Here is a 17,605-nt window from a genome sequence, read left to right on the forward strand (position 1 = left end):
GTCATCTGCGGCTGTGGGGGTGGAGTTCGTTGATCGGGGCTCAGAGTAACATCCTGCCCCGAGGACGCCGATACTTTCTGCCTTACGCTGGCACCTTCCAGGGGTCCGCTCACGATCGAATGATTCTGTCCTGAGGTTCTCACAGGTTCTCACAAATCAGTCCATAGGGCCTGGGAAAGGTAAGGAAGGGGGTTGCAAAGCTCAGGCTGCCGCCTTCCCATGTCTTTTCAGCATTTTCAATCAGGAAAAATAGAGCTCCTCTCACTGCCTAGGTGCTGGCGGCTATCTTGGATCCCGGAATCAGAATTATAGGTCTTCAGCTTTCAAAAACTACACGTTATATTCTTCATAGTTGGAAAAAAAAATTTTCATTTATGCATCTCCTAGTGCCAAGAAATCTAACTGCTTATTTTGCGAGTTAATTTTAACTGGCTCAATTATTGCTCTGGGAAGCCCAGGGCGGGGGAAGGTGAAGAATCACCTGACAAACGAAACTAGATCTTACCTTGAGAATGTAGAAATCAAATCCATAAGCTTCATCAATGAGATCCAGTGTCCTCATGGTGACTGTAATAGTAAAATTCTTATCAAGGATCTCACTATAAAGCTCCCGGTCAAACAGCTGCGGTTTCCATGTCTTCCTCAGTCTAGTTGAAAGCTAATTAAAAAAGGGAAAAAAAAATTCAGTGCAACAATAATAAACCCAGCAATTTCTGTAGCAATATGTGAACCACTTCTACTTTATTCAGATTCCTGTAGTAAATCAATGAACTACTTTAGCCCTAAACATCTGTTCTCCACTGCAAGGCCATTAAATCTTTTTCAATTTACCGTAGTTTGAGACCAGCATACACACTAAATCTGTTCTCCACGTTCCTTCAGCTTCATGTCTCCCCCCCTTCTAGTCCTATACTTTTCCTCAATCTACTTGACCCTCCTGATGCTTTAAATTACTCTCAGTCATCCTTTCCTTCCTGAGCCTTTTTGGTAAAATCTTTGGCTGATTTACTTTCTCTGAATACCTGCTGCCTCCTGCTCCATATATTCCGTCACACCACAAATATTGCAAATCTCTCCCAAAAAACCTGCTTCACCTACTGTAATTATTACAGAATGCTGCTGCTCCACTTCTCTTCCATCAATGCTGGTAGGTTCATCTCTCTTCACTTATGGTTTTCTTTCACTGGCTCCACATCAGGTTTTGCTATTTCTCATCTGTACTTACAAGAGGACTGGATTTAAGATGGTAGCACCTGTAGGTAGGAGAGTTTTCTCCCTCTGACATCATATAGCAGTCCTAAATATCAAGTGGAATCAGGCTCCTGTTTAGCCCAGGTATTTTGTGCCTTCAAAAAGTGAAGTTACTCACCTGTAGCAGGTGTTCTCAGAGGGCAGCAGGATGAGTATTCTCATGGATGGGAGATGTCATCCAAAAGAGCTCTGGTGTGGATGCTACCCAGCATTCAAGAAAAAAAAAAACCCCAAACAACAAAAAAAAAAAACAACTTCTAGAAGCCTTTGATAGGCCCGAATGGCACGAGTGGGTGCCTTCCTGGCTGCCAGAGTTGTGCGGAACCTGCAGTTGGATAAATAAGCATAAGGAATGTAACTCCAAGGGGAGGATGGAAGGTATGTGAGAATATTTGTCATTCTGTCCTTGGAGAACACCTGCTACAAAGTGAGTAACTTCGCCTTCTCAGAGGACAAGCAGGACAGAGCATTCTCACAGATGGGAGTTTCCAACTATCAGGCTCACGGAAAACAACAAAGAATGGTCAACAGGGACTTGCAATGGCAAGGCCAACCAGAACCAATAACACTAACAGGCCTGTTCTGAAGGTGCAGCCTGGAACAAAATAGAATGGGCATAGGAGGGTGGAGTTGGATTCTACATGCCAAACAAATTCTGCAGAGCTGTCTGACTAAACCAGCTGTTGCACTGGGAATTCTGTTCAAGGCAGTGGTGAGACATGAATGTGTGGACTGAAGACCATAATGCAGCTTTGCAAATCTCTTCAATAAAGGACTGACTTCAAGTGAGCTACTGACACAACCATGGCTCCGACATGACCCTCCAGAATCAGCCCAGCCTGGGTATAAGAGAAATGGATGCAAGTCTGCCAACCAACTTTCAAAGTATTTTTAACAATGGCTGCCCCCATCCTGTTTGAGTCAAAAAGTTGGGTGAACCGTCTATGGGCTTTAGTCTGCTCCAGATAGAAGGCTAAGGTAATAATTAGTCCTTACTTGATAATTTTCTTTCCATTAGTCCTCACAGATCAATCCAGAGACTTGTGGGTTATGTCCCTTTGCCAGCAGGTGGCGATAGAGAGAACTTGGTTTACTATACGTGGTCAAGTGCAGCCACTTTAACCTCAGTACTGTTGATACCAAAGCAGTGGAAGAAGGAAGAGGAAATCTAACAGTAAGCCCTCTCCTGTCTGCATAAAGCTCATGTAGGATCCTCAACCATTCCTGCGGGAAAGTAACAGAAGGTTTCCTTTTTGGTAGCAGCCAAAATCAAATTAAGGAACCTGATAAAACTGAAGCAACTAGAAGAAAACACTCAGCCAAGAACAACGGACCTCTGGATTGATCTGTTGGGACTAATGGAAAGAAAATTATCAGGTAAGGACTAATATTACCTTCCATAGTGTCCCACAGATCAATACAGAGACTTCTGGGATGTACCAAAGCAGTACTCAAGTGGGGCAGGGCACTACAACTTCAGCAGACCGATGCTCCACAGGTCACAGCTACATGTGGTGCCACGTCAAGACTGGAATGCCTAGCACTGTCACATCAAGCCTGCAATGCCAAGCAAAGGAAGGACAGAACACCAAGTGGGTGGTCTGCAAAAGACATCCACAGCAGGACAGATGACCAAGTGGCCAAACTGCAAAAGGCAGTCACGGAAGCTAGATGAGACTCTGAGAAGGAAGTCACCTGCATTCTGGAAGAAAGTGCTGCCAACCGCAACAACGGAGACTGTCTCATAGAGAAGCCAGCTGAAGAAATTACCTCCCTCAGCCATCAGCTACCACAGCTCTCAAAACCAGATCCCCTTCCTTGAGACCAGCAAGAAGACAGCATGAAGTTATGCCGGGAGTCATTTCTGCTCAGCGGGTCAGGAATCTGATGATATCACCACAGTGTGGATGTTTTGTAAGGAGTCGCCGCCTTCCTGTTTACCTAAGGCTCTCCAGGTTCTGAAAATGTCTTCTTCTGACCCAGCCACAGCCGCATCTGCTAATCTTAAAACGGCGAGCACTAAAAGACTGCATCATTCTTTTCCAGTGCATTAGGCTAAGCAGGAAGTAATTTCTGCTCAGTGGGTCACCCTAGACATTGCCCCGCTACACCAGCATCTGCTAATCTAAAAATGGTGAGTCAGCATGGCTATGGAAGCTGTATTACATTCCTGAGGTCCCAAGCAAAGCATGAAGCAAAGATTTGACCAATAGAACTCGCTGGTTACTTCCAAGTAGTATAGGAGTACATGGCGAATGTCAAAGAAGTGGGAAGAGAAAAAGGCTGATTGGGATGAAAGGCAGAAACCATCTCATGAAGAAAAGACAGGACTGTGCGCCCCGTCACCCCTTCAGGAGAACCGCAGAGGATCTCAATAGGACAAAGTCGAGAGTTCTGAAACCCTACTAGGACTGAACCTGATCACTGAAGAAAGTATGCTCCTCCGGACGATAGTACCTGGTCTCTTTAAAACAAAGGCGAGCTTAACCAGACCATAAAGAACATATAGACATGTCCTCAGGAAGACGTAGAGTCTATGAGTCACTCAGATCTTTCACCAACTTCACCGAGTCCTCAAACAGCTTGCCCTTAAAAGGGAGCTTATCCAGCCGCTGTTTGAAGCTGCATCTGCCAACAGTGGTGCAACCACATGATAGGCTGTGACCGCCAAAGACATCCGCATAGTCAATGCCCAAAACAAATCATACAAGAAATCTGCCAAATAAGCCAGCCTCTACTACACATCTGGCAACTGAGGAGGAGGTTGTCTGTCTATCATCTAGAAGGGATCTCAAATCTGTTGCAGCCGGGTAAGGCATGCCCTAGCAGCCTACGAGCTGCAGATAGCCACCTCCAGAGAGAGAGAGAGAGAGAACTTCTGAATTGTCAGAGGAAGGCTGTGTTGAATTCACCCACTGAGGCTAAGTTGGCTTGAAGGGAACAAGAGAGATGGAGACCAAAGCTGACCTCATGCAGAATCTGGCCCATGGGAGAATGTCCAAGAGACCATTGTGCCCAGAAATTGAACCTATTCCCAGACCTGGTAGGGAAAGTAGAACCTGACTTGGGTTGGCATTTGTTGCTGAGGAGCAAAAGGAAGAAAAGACTTCCCAAGCCTATGTGGAATATCACTCCCAGAGAGGCCAAGATTTGCGTTGGAAACAACTGACTCTTGGTGAAATTGATTACCAATCCTAAGGACTGATGAAAAGTAGCTAGCTATCTTGGATGAACTTTACAGGAGTGTCTTGATAGAGACACAAATCAGCCAATCATGAGATATGGATGCACCTGCAATCCATCCTCATGAAGGAAAGCTGCCACTACCACCATGATCTTGAAAAAATGTCCTTGATTTAGTGGAAAGGCTGAAAGACATGGTCATAAATTGACAATGTTCTTCTGTGGGAAGGTACGCTGGGAATATGGAAGTATGCTTCCTTGAGATCCAGGGAGGTTAGAAACTCTCCGCAATAGACAAACTATTACACACTGCAACATTCCCATTGTGAAAAGTTGAACCTTAAATACTCTAGACTCTTATGACATCCAAACTCAACTGGAAGGAAGCTCCCCATTTGGATCTACAAAGCAAAGGGAACAACTTCCCATTCCCCCAACTGCAACTGGGGACAGACTCAACTGAGCGCCTAAACGTTTGCAAGATGGCATGAACTGCCCAATAATTGGGCTTGAGCTTGAATGGAGAATCCAAGAAAAATCTGAAGTGGAATGGGAGAACTCCAGATTGTAATCCTGCATTAGAAAATCCAAGACACAATGGTCCGAGGCAATCTTGGTCCATTCCTTATGAAACCCTTAAGGGAGTCCTGCTATTATGAAACCCAAGGAGTGAACCGAGACCCCATCATTGGGAGATGCAGCAGGCATAGGTAGACCTGAAGTTGAAGCTGAGATCATTCTGCCAGCATGCAAGGCGCCTTGCTGTAGTGGAAGTGGAACCTCCAAAGTGGCTTTCCTGGCCAGGAACACGCAGCCTCACGAAACCTACGACTAAACCGAGAGAACTTAAAGAATCTAGACTCGTCCTCTGGCAATCTCTGAAACTTGGGAGTCCCTCAGGTCTTTACCCAACTTCCCTAGATCTTTTCCAACACAAGATTACTTCTAAAAGGTAGCTTGCTAAATGTGACTTGGGAAGCCACATCAGCTGTCCGATGCCTAAACTAGAGCCAACTTCTTGCAGAGGTGGTCAAAAATTGGCTGGTGTGGCTATGCACTAGAACTGGCAGGGCATTGGAACTAACAAATGTGGCTGAGAACCAGAGCTAGATGGTGCAGCAGAATATGATTATTTGCAACACTGTGCACTATAGATAGCAAGCTGCAGTGGGACATGACCCAGCAACCTTGAGATCTCTGTGCTCACTCTCAGCTGGTTGCTTAAACTATTGAGCTACCTCTACACTGAAGTAGCTCTGTATAAACGCTAGCTGTCCCATACAATGAAAAGGTGCAAAAATGCAACAGAAGCAATTAGAGCCACTGGCGACGCTGTGGATACTGTGGTGGCTGGAGCTAGTATGCAATAGTTTGGCTAGTATCAATGTGCAAAATGAGGGAGGACAGCTAACCTTTAGTATAGTAGTGTAGTGATAACTGTTCCAGTCATGCAATGAACTGCTTGGCAAAACAAACAGTGAGAGAGAATGAAATAAAGCGAATGCTACATACCTGTAGAAGGTATTCTCCGAGGACAGCAGGCTGATTGTTCTCACTGATGGGTGACGTCCACGGCAGCCCCTCCAATCGGAACACTTTTCTAGCAAAGTCCTTTGCTAGTCCTTGCGCGCCGATGCGCACCGCGCATGCGCAGCCGTCTTCCCGCCCGAACCGGCTCGTGTTCGTCAGTCCCATATGTAGCAAAACAAAGCAAGGGAAGACAACTCCAAAGGGGAGGCGGGCGGGTTTGTGAGAACAATCAGCCTGCTGTCCTCGGAGAATTACCTTCTACAGGTATGTAGCATTCGCTTTCTCCGAGGACAAGCAGGCTGCTTGTTCTCACTGATGGGGTATCCCTAGCCCCCAGGCTCACTCAAAACAACAACCATGGTCAACTGGGCCTCGCAACGGCGAGGACATAACTGAGATTGACCTAACAACTTATCCAACTAACTGAGAGTGCAGCCTGGAACAGAATAAACATGGGCCTAGGGGGGTGGAGTTGGATTCTAAACCCCGAACAGATTCTGAAGCACTGACTGCCCGAACAGACTGTCGTGTCGGGTATCCTGCTGCAGGCAGTAATGAGATGTGAATGTGTGGACAGATGACCACGTCGCAGCTTTGCAAATCTCTTCAATAGTGGCTGACTTCAAGTGGGCTACCGACGCTGCCATGGCTCTAACATTATGAGCCGTGACATGACCCTCAAGAGCCAGCCCAGCCTGGGCGTAAGTGAAGGAAATGCAATCTGCTAGCCAATTGGATATGGTGCGTTTCCCTACAGCCACTCCCCTCCTGTTGGGATCAAAAGAAACAAACAATTGGGCGGACTGTCTGTTGGGCTGTGTCCGCTCCAGATAGAAGGCCAATGTTCTCTTGCAGTCCAATGTGTGCAGCTGACGTTCAGCAGGGCAGGAATGAGGACGGGGAAAGAATGTTGGCAAGACAATTGACTGGTTCAGATGGAACTCCGACACAACCTTTGGCAAGAACTTAGGGTGAAATTTGGTGTAAGGGGTCTGGGCTACCAGGGCCTGAAGCTCACTGACTCTACGAGCTGAAGTAACTGCCACCAAGAAAATGACCTTCCAAGTCAAGTACTTCAGATGGCAGGAGTTCAGTGGCTCAAAAGGAGGTTTCATCAGCTGGGTGACAACGACATTGAGATCCCATGACACTGTAGGAGGCTTGACGGGGGGGCTTTGACAAAAGCAAACCTCTCATGAAGCGAACAACTAAAGGCTGTCCTGAGATTGGCTTACCTTCCACACGGTAATGGTATGCACTAATAGCGCTAAGGTGAACCCTTACAGAGTTGGTCTTGAGACCAGACTCAGACAAGTGCAGAAGGTATTCAAGCAGGGTCTGTGTAGGACAAGAGCGAGGATCTAGGGCCTTGCTGTCACACCAGACGGCAAACCTCCTCCATAGAAAGAAGTAACTCCTCTTAGTGGAATCTTTCCTGGAAGCAAGCAAGATGCGGGAGACACCCTCTGACAGACCCAAAGAGGCAAAGTCTACGCTCTCAACATCCAGGCCGTGAGAGCCAGAGACTGGAGGTTGGGATGCAGAAGCGCCCCTTCGTCCTGTGTGATGAGGGTCGGAAAACATTCCAATCTCCACGGTTCTTCGGAGGACAACTCCAGAAGAAGAGGGAACCAGATCTGCCGCGGCCAAAAAGGAGCGATCAGAATCATGGTGGCTCGGTCTTGCTTGAGTTTCAACAAAGTCTTCCCCACCAGAGGTATGGGAGGATAAGCATACAGCAGACCTTCCCCCCAGTCCAGGAGGAAGGCATCCGATGCCAGTCTGCCGTGGGCCTGAAGCCTGGAACAGAACTGAGGGACTTTGTGGTTGGCTCGAGATGTGAAGAGATCCACCAAGGGGGTGCCCCACACCTGAAAGATCTGTCGCACTACCCTGGAATTGAGCGACCACTCGTGAGGTTGCATAATCCTGCTCAACCTGTCAGCCAGACTGTTGTTTACGCCTGCCAGATATGTGGCTTGGAGCACCATGCCGTAACGGCGAGCCCAGAGCCACATGCTGACGGCTTCCTGACACAGGGGGCGAGATCCGGTGCCCCCCTGCTTGTTGATGTAATACATGGCAACCTGGTTGTCTGTCTGAATTTGGATAATTTGGTGGGACAGCCGATCTCTGAAAGCCTTCAGAGCGTTCCAGACCGCTCGCAACTCCAGGAGATTGGTCTGCAGATCGCGTTCCTGGAGGGACCAGCTTCCTTGGGTGTGAAGCCCATCGACATGAGCTCCCCACCCCAGGAGGGACGCATCCATAGTCAGCACTTTTTGCGGCTGAGGAATTTGGAAAGGACGTCCCAGAGTCAAATTGGACCAAATCGTCCACCAATACAGGGATTTGAGAAAACTCGTGGACAGGTGGATCACGTCGTCTAGATCCCCAGCAGCCTAAAACCACTGGGAAGCTAGGGTCCATTGAGCAGATCTCATGTGAAGGCAGGCCATGGGAGTCACATGAACTGTGGAGGCCATGTGGCCCAGCAATCTCAACATCTGCCGAGCTGTGACCTGCTGGGACGCTCGCAGCCGCGAGACGAGGGACAACAAGTTGTTGGCTCTCGCCTCTGGGAGATAGGCACGAGCCGTCCGAGAATCCAGCAGAGCTCCTATGAATTCGAGTTTCTGCACTGGGAGAAGGTGGGACTTTGGATACTTTATCACAAACCCCAGTAGCTCCAGGAGGCGAATAGTCATCTGCATGGACTGCAGGGCTCCTGCCTCGGATGTGTTCTTCACCAGCCAATCGTCGAGATATGGGAACACGTGCACCCCCAGCCTGCGAAGTGCCGCTGCTACCACAGCTAGGCACTTTGTGAACACCCTGGGCGCAGAGGCGAGCCCAAAGGGTAGCACACAGTACTGGAAGTGGCGTGTACCCAACTGAAATCGCAGATACTGTCTGTGAGCTGGCAGTATCGGGATGTGTGTGTAGGCATCCTTCAAGTCCAGAGAGCATAGCCAATCGTTTTGCTGAATCATGGGGAGAAGGGTGCCCAGGGAAAGCATCCTGAACATTTCCTTGACCAGATATTTGTTCAGGGCCCTTAGGTCTAGGATGGGACGCATCCCCCCTGTTTTCTTTTCCACAAGGAAGTACCTGGAATAGAACCCCAGCCCTTCTTGCCCGGATGGCACGGGCTCGACCGCATTGGCGCTGAGAAGGGCGGAGAGTTCCTCTGCAAGTACCTGCTTGTGCTGGAAGCTGTAAGACTGAGCTCCCGGTGGACAATTTGGAGGTTTTGAGGCCAAATTGAGGGTGTATCCTTGCCGGACTATTTGGAGAACCCACTGATCGGAGGTTATGAGAGGCCACCTTTGGTGAAAAACTTTCAACCTCCCTCCGACCGGCAGGTTGCCCGGCACTGACACTTGGATGTCGGCTATGCTCTGCTGGAGCCAGTCAAAAGCTCGTCCCTTGCTTCTGCTGGGGAGCCGAGGGGCCTTGCTGAGGCGCACGCTGCTGACGAGAGCGCGCGCGCTGGGGCTTAGCCTGGCCGCAGGCTGTCGAGGAGGAGGATTGTACCTACGCTTACCAGAAGAGTAGGGAACAGTTTTCCTATCCCCAAAAAAACGTCTACCTGAAGAGGTAGAAGCTGAAGGCTGCCGGCGGGAGAACTTGTCAAAAGCGGTATCCCGCTGGTGGAGCTGCTCTACCACCTGTTCGACTTTCTCTCCAAAAATGTTATCCGCACGGCAAGGCGAGTCCGCAATCCGCTGCTGGATCCTATTCTCCAGGTCGGAGGCACGCAGCCATGAGAGTCTGCGCATCACCACACCCTGAGCAGTGGCCCTGGACGCAACATCAAAGGTGTCATACACCCCTCTGGCCAGGAATTTTCTGCACGCCTTCAGCTGCCTGACCACCTCCTGAAATGGCTTGGTTTGCTCAGGAGGGAGCTTGTCCACCAAGCCCGCCAACTGCCGCACATTGTTCCGCATGTGTATGCTCGTGTGGAGCTGGTAAGACTGGATTTTGGCCACAAGCATAGAAGAATGGTAGGCCTTCCTCCCAAAGGAGTCTAAGGTTCTAGAGTCCTTGCCCGGGGGCGCTGAAGCATGCTCCCTAGAACTCAGCCTTCTTTAGGGCCAAATCCACAACTCCAGAGTCGTGAGGCAACTGAGTGCGCATCAGCTCTGGGTCCCCATGGATCCAGTACTGGGACTCGATCTTCTTGGGAATGTGGGGATTACTTAATGGCTTGGTCCAGTTCGCCAGCAATGTCTTTTTCAGGACATGATGCATGGGTACTGTGGACGCTTCCTTAGGTGGAGAAGGATAGTCCAGGAGCTCAAACATTTCAGCCCTGGGCTCGTCCTCCACAACCACCGGGAAGGGGATGGCCGTAGACATCTCCCGGACAAAGGCCGCAAAAGACAGACTCTCGGGAGGAGAAAGCTGCCTTTCAGGGGAGGGAGTGGGATCAGAAGGCAGGCCATCAGACTCCTCGTCAGAGAAATATCTGATGTCCTCCTCCTCCTCCCACGAGGCCTCACCATCGGTATCAGACACAAGTTCACGGACCTGTGTCTGAAGCCGTGCCCGGCTCGACTCCGTGGAACCATGGCCACGGTGTGTATGTCGAGAGGTAGACTCCCTCGCCCGCACCGGCGAAGCTCCCTCCGCCGACGTCGTCGGGGAGCCTTCCTGGGAGGCGACCGTAGTCGTCGGAGACCTCACCCCGGGCAAGGGGCCAGCCGGCGCCTCACTCGACGGTACTGGTGGCGCAAGCACCCCCGGTACCGGAGGGGAAGGGCGCAACAGCTCTCCCATGATCTCTGGGAGAACGGCCCGGAGACTCTCGTGCAGAGCAGCTGTAGAGAAAGACATGGAAGCCGATGCAGGTGTCGATGTCAGAGTCTGTTCCGGGCGTGGAGGCTGTTCCGGGCTGTCCAAAGTGGAGCGCATCGACACCTCCTGAACAGAGGGTGAGCGGTCCTCTCGGTGCTGATGCCTACTGGGTGCCGACTCCCTCGGCGACCCAGAGCTCTCGGTACCGACACGGGAAGGAGACCGGTGTCGATGCTTCTTTGACTTCTTCAAACGAAGCATGTCACCGGAACTTCCCGGCACCGATGAGGAGGATGTAGAATCCAGCCGTCGCTTCCTCGGGGCCGAGGCCGAAGAAGGTCTGTCTCGGGGGGGGGGGGGGGGGCTGTACCGCAGGAGCCCTCAGGGTAGGGGGAGACCCACCCAAAGGCTCACCGCCACCAGCAGGGGAATGGACAGCCCTCACCTGCACTCCAGTCGAAGCACCACCTTCCGACGACATCAACAGAAGTGGAGGTCCTGGTACCACCGACGTCGCCTTCCGATGTCTTGGCCCCGATGCAGAGGGTCGATGCCTCGATGCACTCGCGGCCGAGGACGGAGGTCTTGACGCTGCCGACGTCGATGCACTCGATACTCCCGGTGCCGATGAAGAGCCTGAGAACAAAACATTCCACTGGGCCAATCTCGCTACCTGAGTCCTTTTCTGTAAAAGGGCGCAAAGACTACAGGCCTGCGGGCGGTGCCCAGCCCCCAGACACTGAAGACACGACGCGTGCCTGTCAGTGAGCGAGATTACCCGATTACTTCGATGACATGGGCGGAAAAATCACGCCGGCGAAATCAAAACTCGTAATTGCGGTAAGGCACCAAAAAAGAGGGGAAGAAAAAAATTCGACCTGAGGCCTCAAAAGGGCCTACCCCGAAAACGAAAAGAAACTTTACGGAGCAAAAACTGGAAATACCGGAAGGGGAAAAAGACCGAAAAGGCCTTCTTCCGAAATCCTTTTCCCTTTTTTTTTTTTTAGCGAAAAAGCCAAAAAGACGTGCGAGGTCGACTTAAGGGGCGCGAACGGCGTAACACGACCGTACCGAGCGCGGACAAAAGAAGACTGACGAACACAAGCTGGTTCGGTCGGGAAGACGGCCGCGCATCAGCGCGCGACTAGCAAAGGACTTTGCTAGAAAAGTGTTCCGATTGGAGGGGCTGCCGTGGACGTCACCCATCAATGAGAACAAGCAGCCTGCTTGTCCTCGGAGAAAATATGCTCCACTGGAAACAGAGCTGAGTCCACAGCTTCTAATATGATGGATAAACCAGCCTTGAACCTGTGACCTTCAAGTTGAAAGCCAGTCACTTTCCAGAAAGAAAATCTATTTTGATATAAATACTGAAACTGGAGAAAATGCCACCATGGCAGCACAGAGGGTGCAGGATTACCATGACGACCAAGAGAAACCTGGGAGGAGTGCACTAGCCTCAGAAATTAACTCAAAATGTAACATTTCTCCCAGAAACATGGAGTCAAGAGCACTAAGCCTGACTCTGTACCTTCATACTCAGAATAGGTTTTGAAAAACCTAGAGTACGACCTTCCCCAACCCTGATCCCTTTCTTCCTTCCTTTTATGTTGCACACACACCATAAACCACCTCCAGGAGGGTACCAGGCGGAGGTAAATCAAGCCATAAATATTCTTAGTGGTCAACTGCAAGAGGGTAGTGCACAGTCATTCACAGTATAATCATTACCTGCCAAACTGCAGTCATTAAGCTTGGGGAAGCCACAGACCAGTTTCACAGTCCCGCGGCCACTGGGGAAGCTGTGAGAGACCCCAAGACTCCCATTGGAGTCTTCTGACTGAAGGGCTCTGCGAGTCCTTCAGGTCTCCTCATCAGAAAGGCCATACTGTGCAAAGGTACCAATTTTGAAGCAAAAAGGGGGGAATCTACCCCTGCTCCCCCAGCCACAGCTTCAGAATGGCCAGCACTCAAAACCGCCGGCATCACAGTCAAACCAGACTCTTCATGGAGCAGCGGCACCTAAGCCTCTTTACACAGTGGAAAAGATGGCACCTGCAGGCACACACACCAAAGAAAACTCTGCACCTGCCAGAATGGGCTGGGAGAACACTTACGCTCCCCACTTTCAGGCCGTCCAGCAGCATCCAGTGGTGCAGCGGTTGGCGGGCCTGGGCGTTAACAGTAGGAACAAACGCCCAATGCCGCTCCCCAGTTCTCAGACTGGGAGCCGTGCTGATGAGACCCTGCCGGCACCACCATCATAAAAATACTCACCCCTCCTGTTCAGGAATCTGCTATCGGAGGAAAGTTGGATACCCTCACACCGCAGCCGAGATTATGAACTGGCACAAGCCTGCTGCAAGATTTTTTTTTAAATTTTTTTAAATAAGAGGCAGGAGAGGGAGCCAGAGCAAATCTCAGTCAAGGTACCTCAAGGCAGACTATGAGGGGACCAATAAGGGGGAGGGAGAGACCTAGCGCCACCAGGTGTACACCTAGACCCTAAGCCTGGGCCGCCTCAATCCCAAAAGCTCTACCAAACTTGGGGGACCAGGCCAGGAGCTAAGCAATCCAGAGATGCACGATTATGACTATCCACCTGCTAGATAGAGAGAATACTGATGTTAAGGTAGCTGCACATTTTTTAAAATAATATTTTAATTATTTTTCTTGATTTTATTGCCTGCTATTTTTCATTTGGTGCTATAAATTTAATATATACTTTTTATTTTTAATATTTTTCTATTTTGTGCCATTTATTTTTTTTTTGTTTTTAATGTCTGTTATTAATATTTATAAAGGTGTACTATTTTACTATATTCCATTTTTATTAATTGTTCTATTAAAATTTTTTAAAGCTATATATACATACAGCTTTATGTATAAAAACAAATGGTTACATATATATGTTTTATTTTAAAATTGTTTAATATGTTTATACAATTCATGATTATTACACAGTCATAGACAATTCTTGTAAATGAGATACATTTATATGTTTTTTGTAGAATTTTTATCTGTGACCCGAGGCAGGCACTTCTTGTGCCAAAACACGGACTGTGTTGGATCCTTTGTGGAAGTTGTTTCATTAAAAGCCTTCAACATGCAGGACGTCAGGACGACTCACACAGAAGAAACAGAATCCTAGGCTTCCACATCAGCTACAGCAATGCACTGGTCCGGAGACCAGCTGAGGAGGACTTCAGCTGGTGGGAGTTGGGGACCCCCGCCAGCACAGGTATCTGAAGGCAGGGGAGAGGGGGGCTAAAATGTGCCCTCTCACTTGGGGCTCTGGCTCCCCTCCCACTGAAGTCTGGCTATGCCCTTGGTCATGTCAGGTATCCTACATAAGATAACTTAGCAAAGACACACAATAAAAGAATTACAAAAACTAATGGCCTACATAGTAAATGAAATAAATACTGATCACGGCAATGACTTATTTCTGCCTTACCAAGCTACCCCTATAATTATCAATAGGTCATTGGGGGGTGGGAATTCATCAAGAAGCATTATGGCCTTAATACACCTTAATGTGTGTTAAGGGAATTAGCACATGCTAAATGCTAACAGCCCATAGGTATTGAATGGGCTTTTAGCATTTAGTGCGCGCTAATTCTTTTAACATATGTTAAAATGAATCAATCCCCCTCTTAGTCTCACACTAAAGAAACTAGATCATAGTGTAAAACCACGTAATACTCGATTAAAATATAAAACTGATTTTTTTTTTTCATTCTGCTGGTCTGCCTCTGCCTTGTATTTCTTTTCTACTTTTTACTTATCATTCTCCTCTTTAAACTATTCCATTTCTTCAGCTCATATCTTTCCTAATATACACACTCCCTCCAGCACATTATTTTCACTTATGATTCATATTTGGTTTTCTCTTTACCATGATCTCTCGTTTGGCCATAAAATAGCAAGGATACCATGTGAAGAAAGAATAGATTTATTCCACCATGTGTAGTATTGTATTAGCTGCAATTAGTAAAAAGGTGAGGCTTCCTTCTGTTTTTCCCAGTAATGAAGACTTTCTGAACCAGGAGAGAGTAGAGGCTTCCGTTCTCAGTCTGGTAATGCAGGTGATGAAAAATTATTTCTTACCTGATAATTTCTTTCCTTTAGTCGCAGCAGATAAATCCAGAGACTTGTGGGTTTTGGCCATCTATCAGCAGGAGGAGATAGATAGCACTGAACTGCAGTGTCTTATAGGACAGAATGATCCTTGGTCAGTTAGTATTTCTCATAACAAAGCAGAAGAAAACAGAATTATAACGTTTCTCCTTCCCCACAGGGAAAAGTGCTAAATCAAGAACAGCAAACACATAAACCGATTACAAGAGTGCATCTAAAATATAAAAATACTGCAAGAAGTTCCAATACAGAGAACCAACCGATAGGAACCGCTGAAAAAACAGGGTGGGCCTCTGGATTCATCTGCTGTAACTAAAGAAAATTATCAGGTAAGAAATAATTTTTCATTCCTTAGAATCAGCAGCAGATGAATCCAGACACTTGTGGGATGTAGCAAAGCAGTCCTGAAATAGGGTGGGAACTTGAAGCTCTAGCAGATATACCCCAAAAGATACTTCCAACCAAACAGAGACATCCAAACGGTAGTGTCTGGAGAAGATATACAAGGAAGACCATGTCACCTCTCTATATTTCCTCCAGGGAGAACAGACAGGCTTCTACCAAGGAAGTTATGATAACTCAGGTAGAAGGTGCCCAGAATCTGGCCGGAAGTGGTTTAGCAGCTAGTAAATATGTGGACGTGATAAATCGCCTTGACCCAGCGAGCTAGCGTGGTTTTGGAACCGCATTAGCTTTCTGAGGTCCTGAGCAAAGCACAAACAAATGATCTGACCAATGGAACTTGCTGGTCACTTCCAAACAAGAGTAGGAGCACATGAAGCAGGAAGAAACAAAGGTTGAGATGAAAGGCAGAAAAGACGGGACTGTGCACCCTGTCAACCCTTCAGGAGAAATCCGGAGTATTTCGACAGGACGAAGTCTGGAGTTCCAAAACCCTGCTTGGACAGATACCTGGATCTCCGATTAAAACTAGGCTGCCCGGGGATGATATTTTATTTATTTAGATTTTGCTCATACCTTTTTCAGTAGTAGCTCAAGGTGAGTTACATTCAGGTACTCTGGATATTTATCTGTCCCAGGAGGGCTCACAATCTAAGTTTGTACCTGAGGCAATGGAGGGTTAAGTGACTTGCCCAAGATCACAAGGAGCAGCAGTTGGATTTGAACCGGCCACCTCTGGATTGCAAGACCGGTGCTCTAACCACTAGGCCACTCCTCCACTCCACTAGCACCTGGTATCTTTAAAACGAGGGCAAGCCTGACTCGACCGGAAAGAACATTTAGACATGTCCTCTGGAAGACGTTGAGTCATCCAGATCTTTCACCAACTTCGCTAAATCCTAATCAAACAACAGCTTGCCCTTAAAAGGGAACTTAACCAGCTGTTTGAAGCTGCATCTGCTGCTCAGTGGTGCAACCACAGCAAACGACAGGCTGTGACTATCAAAGACATCTGCTTGGTCGACGCCCAAATCAAGTCATACAAGGAACCTGCCAAATATGCCAGCCCTGTCTCCACATCTAGCAATTCAGGAGAAGGTTGACTGTTGGACTTCTGGAAGGAATCCAAAATCTGTTGCACCCAAGGCATGCCCCAGCAGCATATCAGCTGCCTGCAGACAGAAAGAGAACTTCTGAATTGTCAGAGGAAAGCTGCGCTGAATCCACCAGTTGAGGCTGAGTTTGGCTTGGAGGGTCCAAGAGAGATGGAGACCAACAGCTGAGAAGGAACCCCTGAAGTAGTCTGATGTGGAATCTGGCCCATGGAAGAATGTCAAAGACAGAGGCCATGTAAGATGCTTTCTTTTACTATGTAAGCCACACTGGACCTGCTGTATGTGGGAAAGAGCGGGGTACAAATGTAATAAATAAATAAACTGCGCCCAGAACTTGAACATATTCCCAGACCACAGGATCTGGTAGGGAACGTAGAACCTGACTTGGGTGTGAATCTTTTGCTGATGAGCAACAGGAAGAAATGTCTTCCCTAAGCCCATGTCAAACACCACTCCTAGATACGCCAAGATTTGTGTTGGAAACAACTGATTCTTGATAAAATTGAATACCAATCCTGAGGACTGAAGAAGAGTAGCTATCTTGGATGAAACTTGCAGACTCTCTTGATAGGAAGAGTCGCAAATCAGCCAATCACGAGGTATGGATGAACCTGCAATCCATCCTTGTGAAGGAAGGCTGCCACTACTACCATGATCTTAAAAAAAATGTCCTTGGCGATGTGGAAAGGCTGAATGACACGGTCATAAATGATGTTCTCCAAGGATTGCAAATCACAAATCTTCTGCGGAAAGGTGAAACAGGAATAAAAGCACGCTTCCTTGAAATCCAGGGAGGTTAGAAACTCTACCTGCTGGACTGAAACTAATAGACTGCAATGTTCCCATTGGGAAATGTTGAACCTTTAACACTGGACTCCTTTGAAGTCCAAACTCAGGTAGGAGGAAGCTCCCTTCTTTGGAACTATAAAGTAAATGGAATAACTTCCCGTTCCCCAATTGCAACTGGGGATAGTCTTGACTGTGCCTAAATGAAAAAGCATTTGCAAGGTGGCTTGAACTGCTCGATATTTGGGCTGGAGCTTTTATGGAGAGTCCAAGAAAAAAAATCTGCAGTGGAACGAGAGAACTCCAGTTTATAACCCTACTTTAGTATTTCCAAGACACATTGGTCTGAAGTAATTTTGGCCCACTCCTCATGGAACCCGGAAGGGAAAGGGACT

At 48.2% G+C, this 17,605-nt stretch overlaps 1 protein-coding gene across 4 annotated transcripts in view; it reads right to left on the reverse strand.

Moving 5' to 3' along the window:
• MRPL28 (mitochondrial ribosomal protein L28) overlaps positions 1 to 17,605 on the reverse strand; it is a 75,969-nt gene that overhangs the window by 39,149 nt on the left and 19,215 nt on the right. For all 4 annotated transcript variants that reach the window (XM_030213030.1, XM_030213031.1, XM_030213033.1 and 1 more), the window contains one exon: positions 506 to 658. In XM_030213030.1, the coding sequence (XP_030068890.1) occupies positions 506 to 658 (153 nt within the window). The remainder of the gene's footprint in view (positions 1 to 505; positions 659 to 17,605) is intronic.

Source organism: Microcaecilia unicolor, chromosome 8 (genome assembly GCF_901765095.1).
Source record: "Microcaecilia unicolor chromosome 8, aMicUni1.1, whole genome shotgun sequence".
Classification (NCBI taxonomy): domain Eukaryota; kingdom Metazoa; phylum Chordata; class Amphibia; order Gymnophiona; family Siphonopidae; genus Microcaecilia; species Microcaecilia unicolor.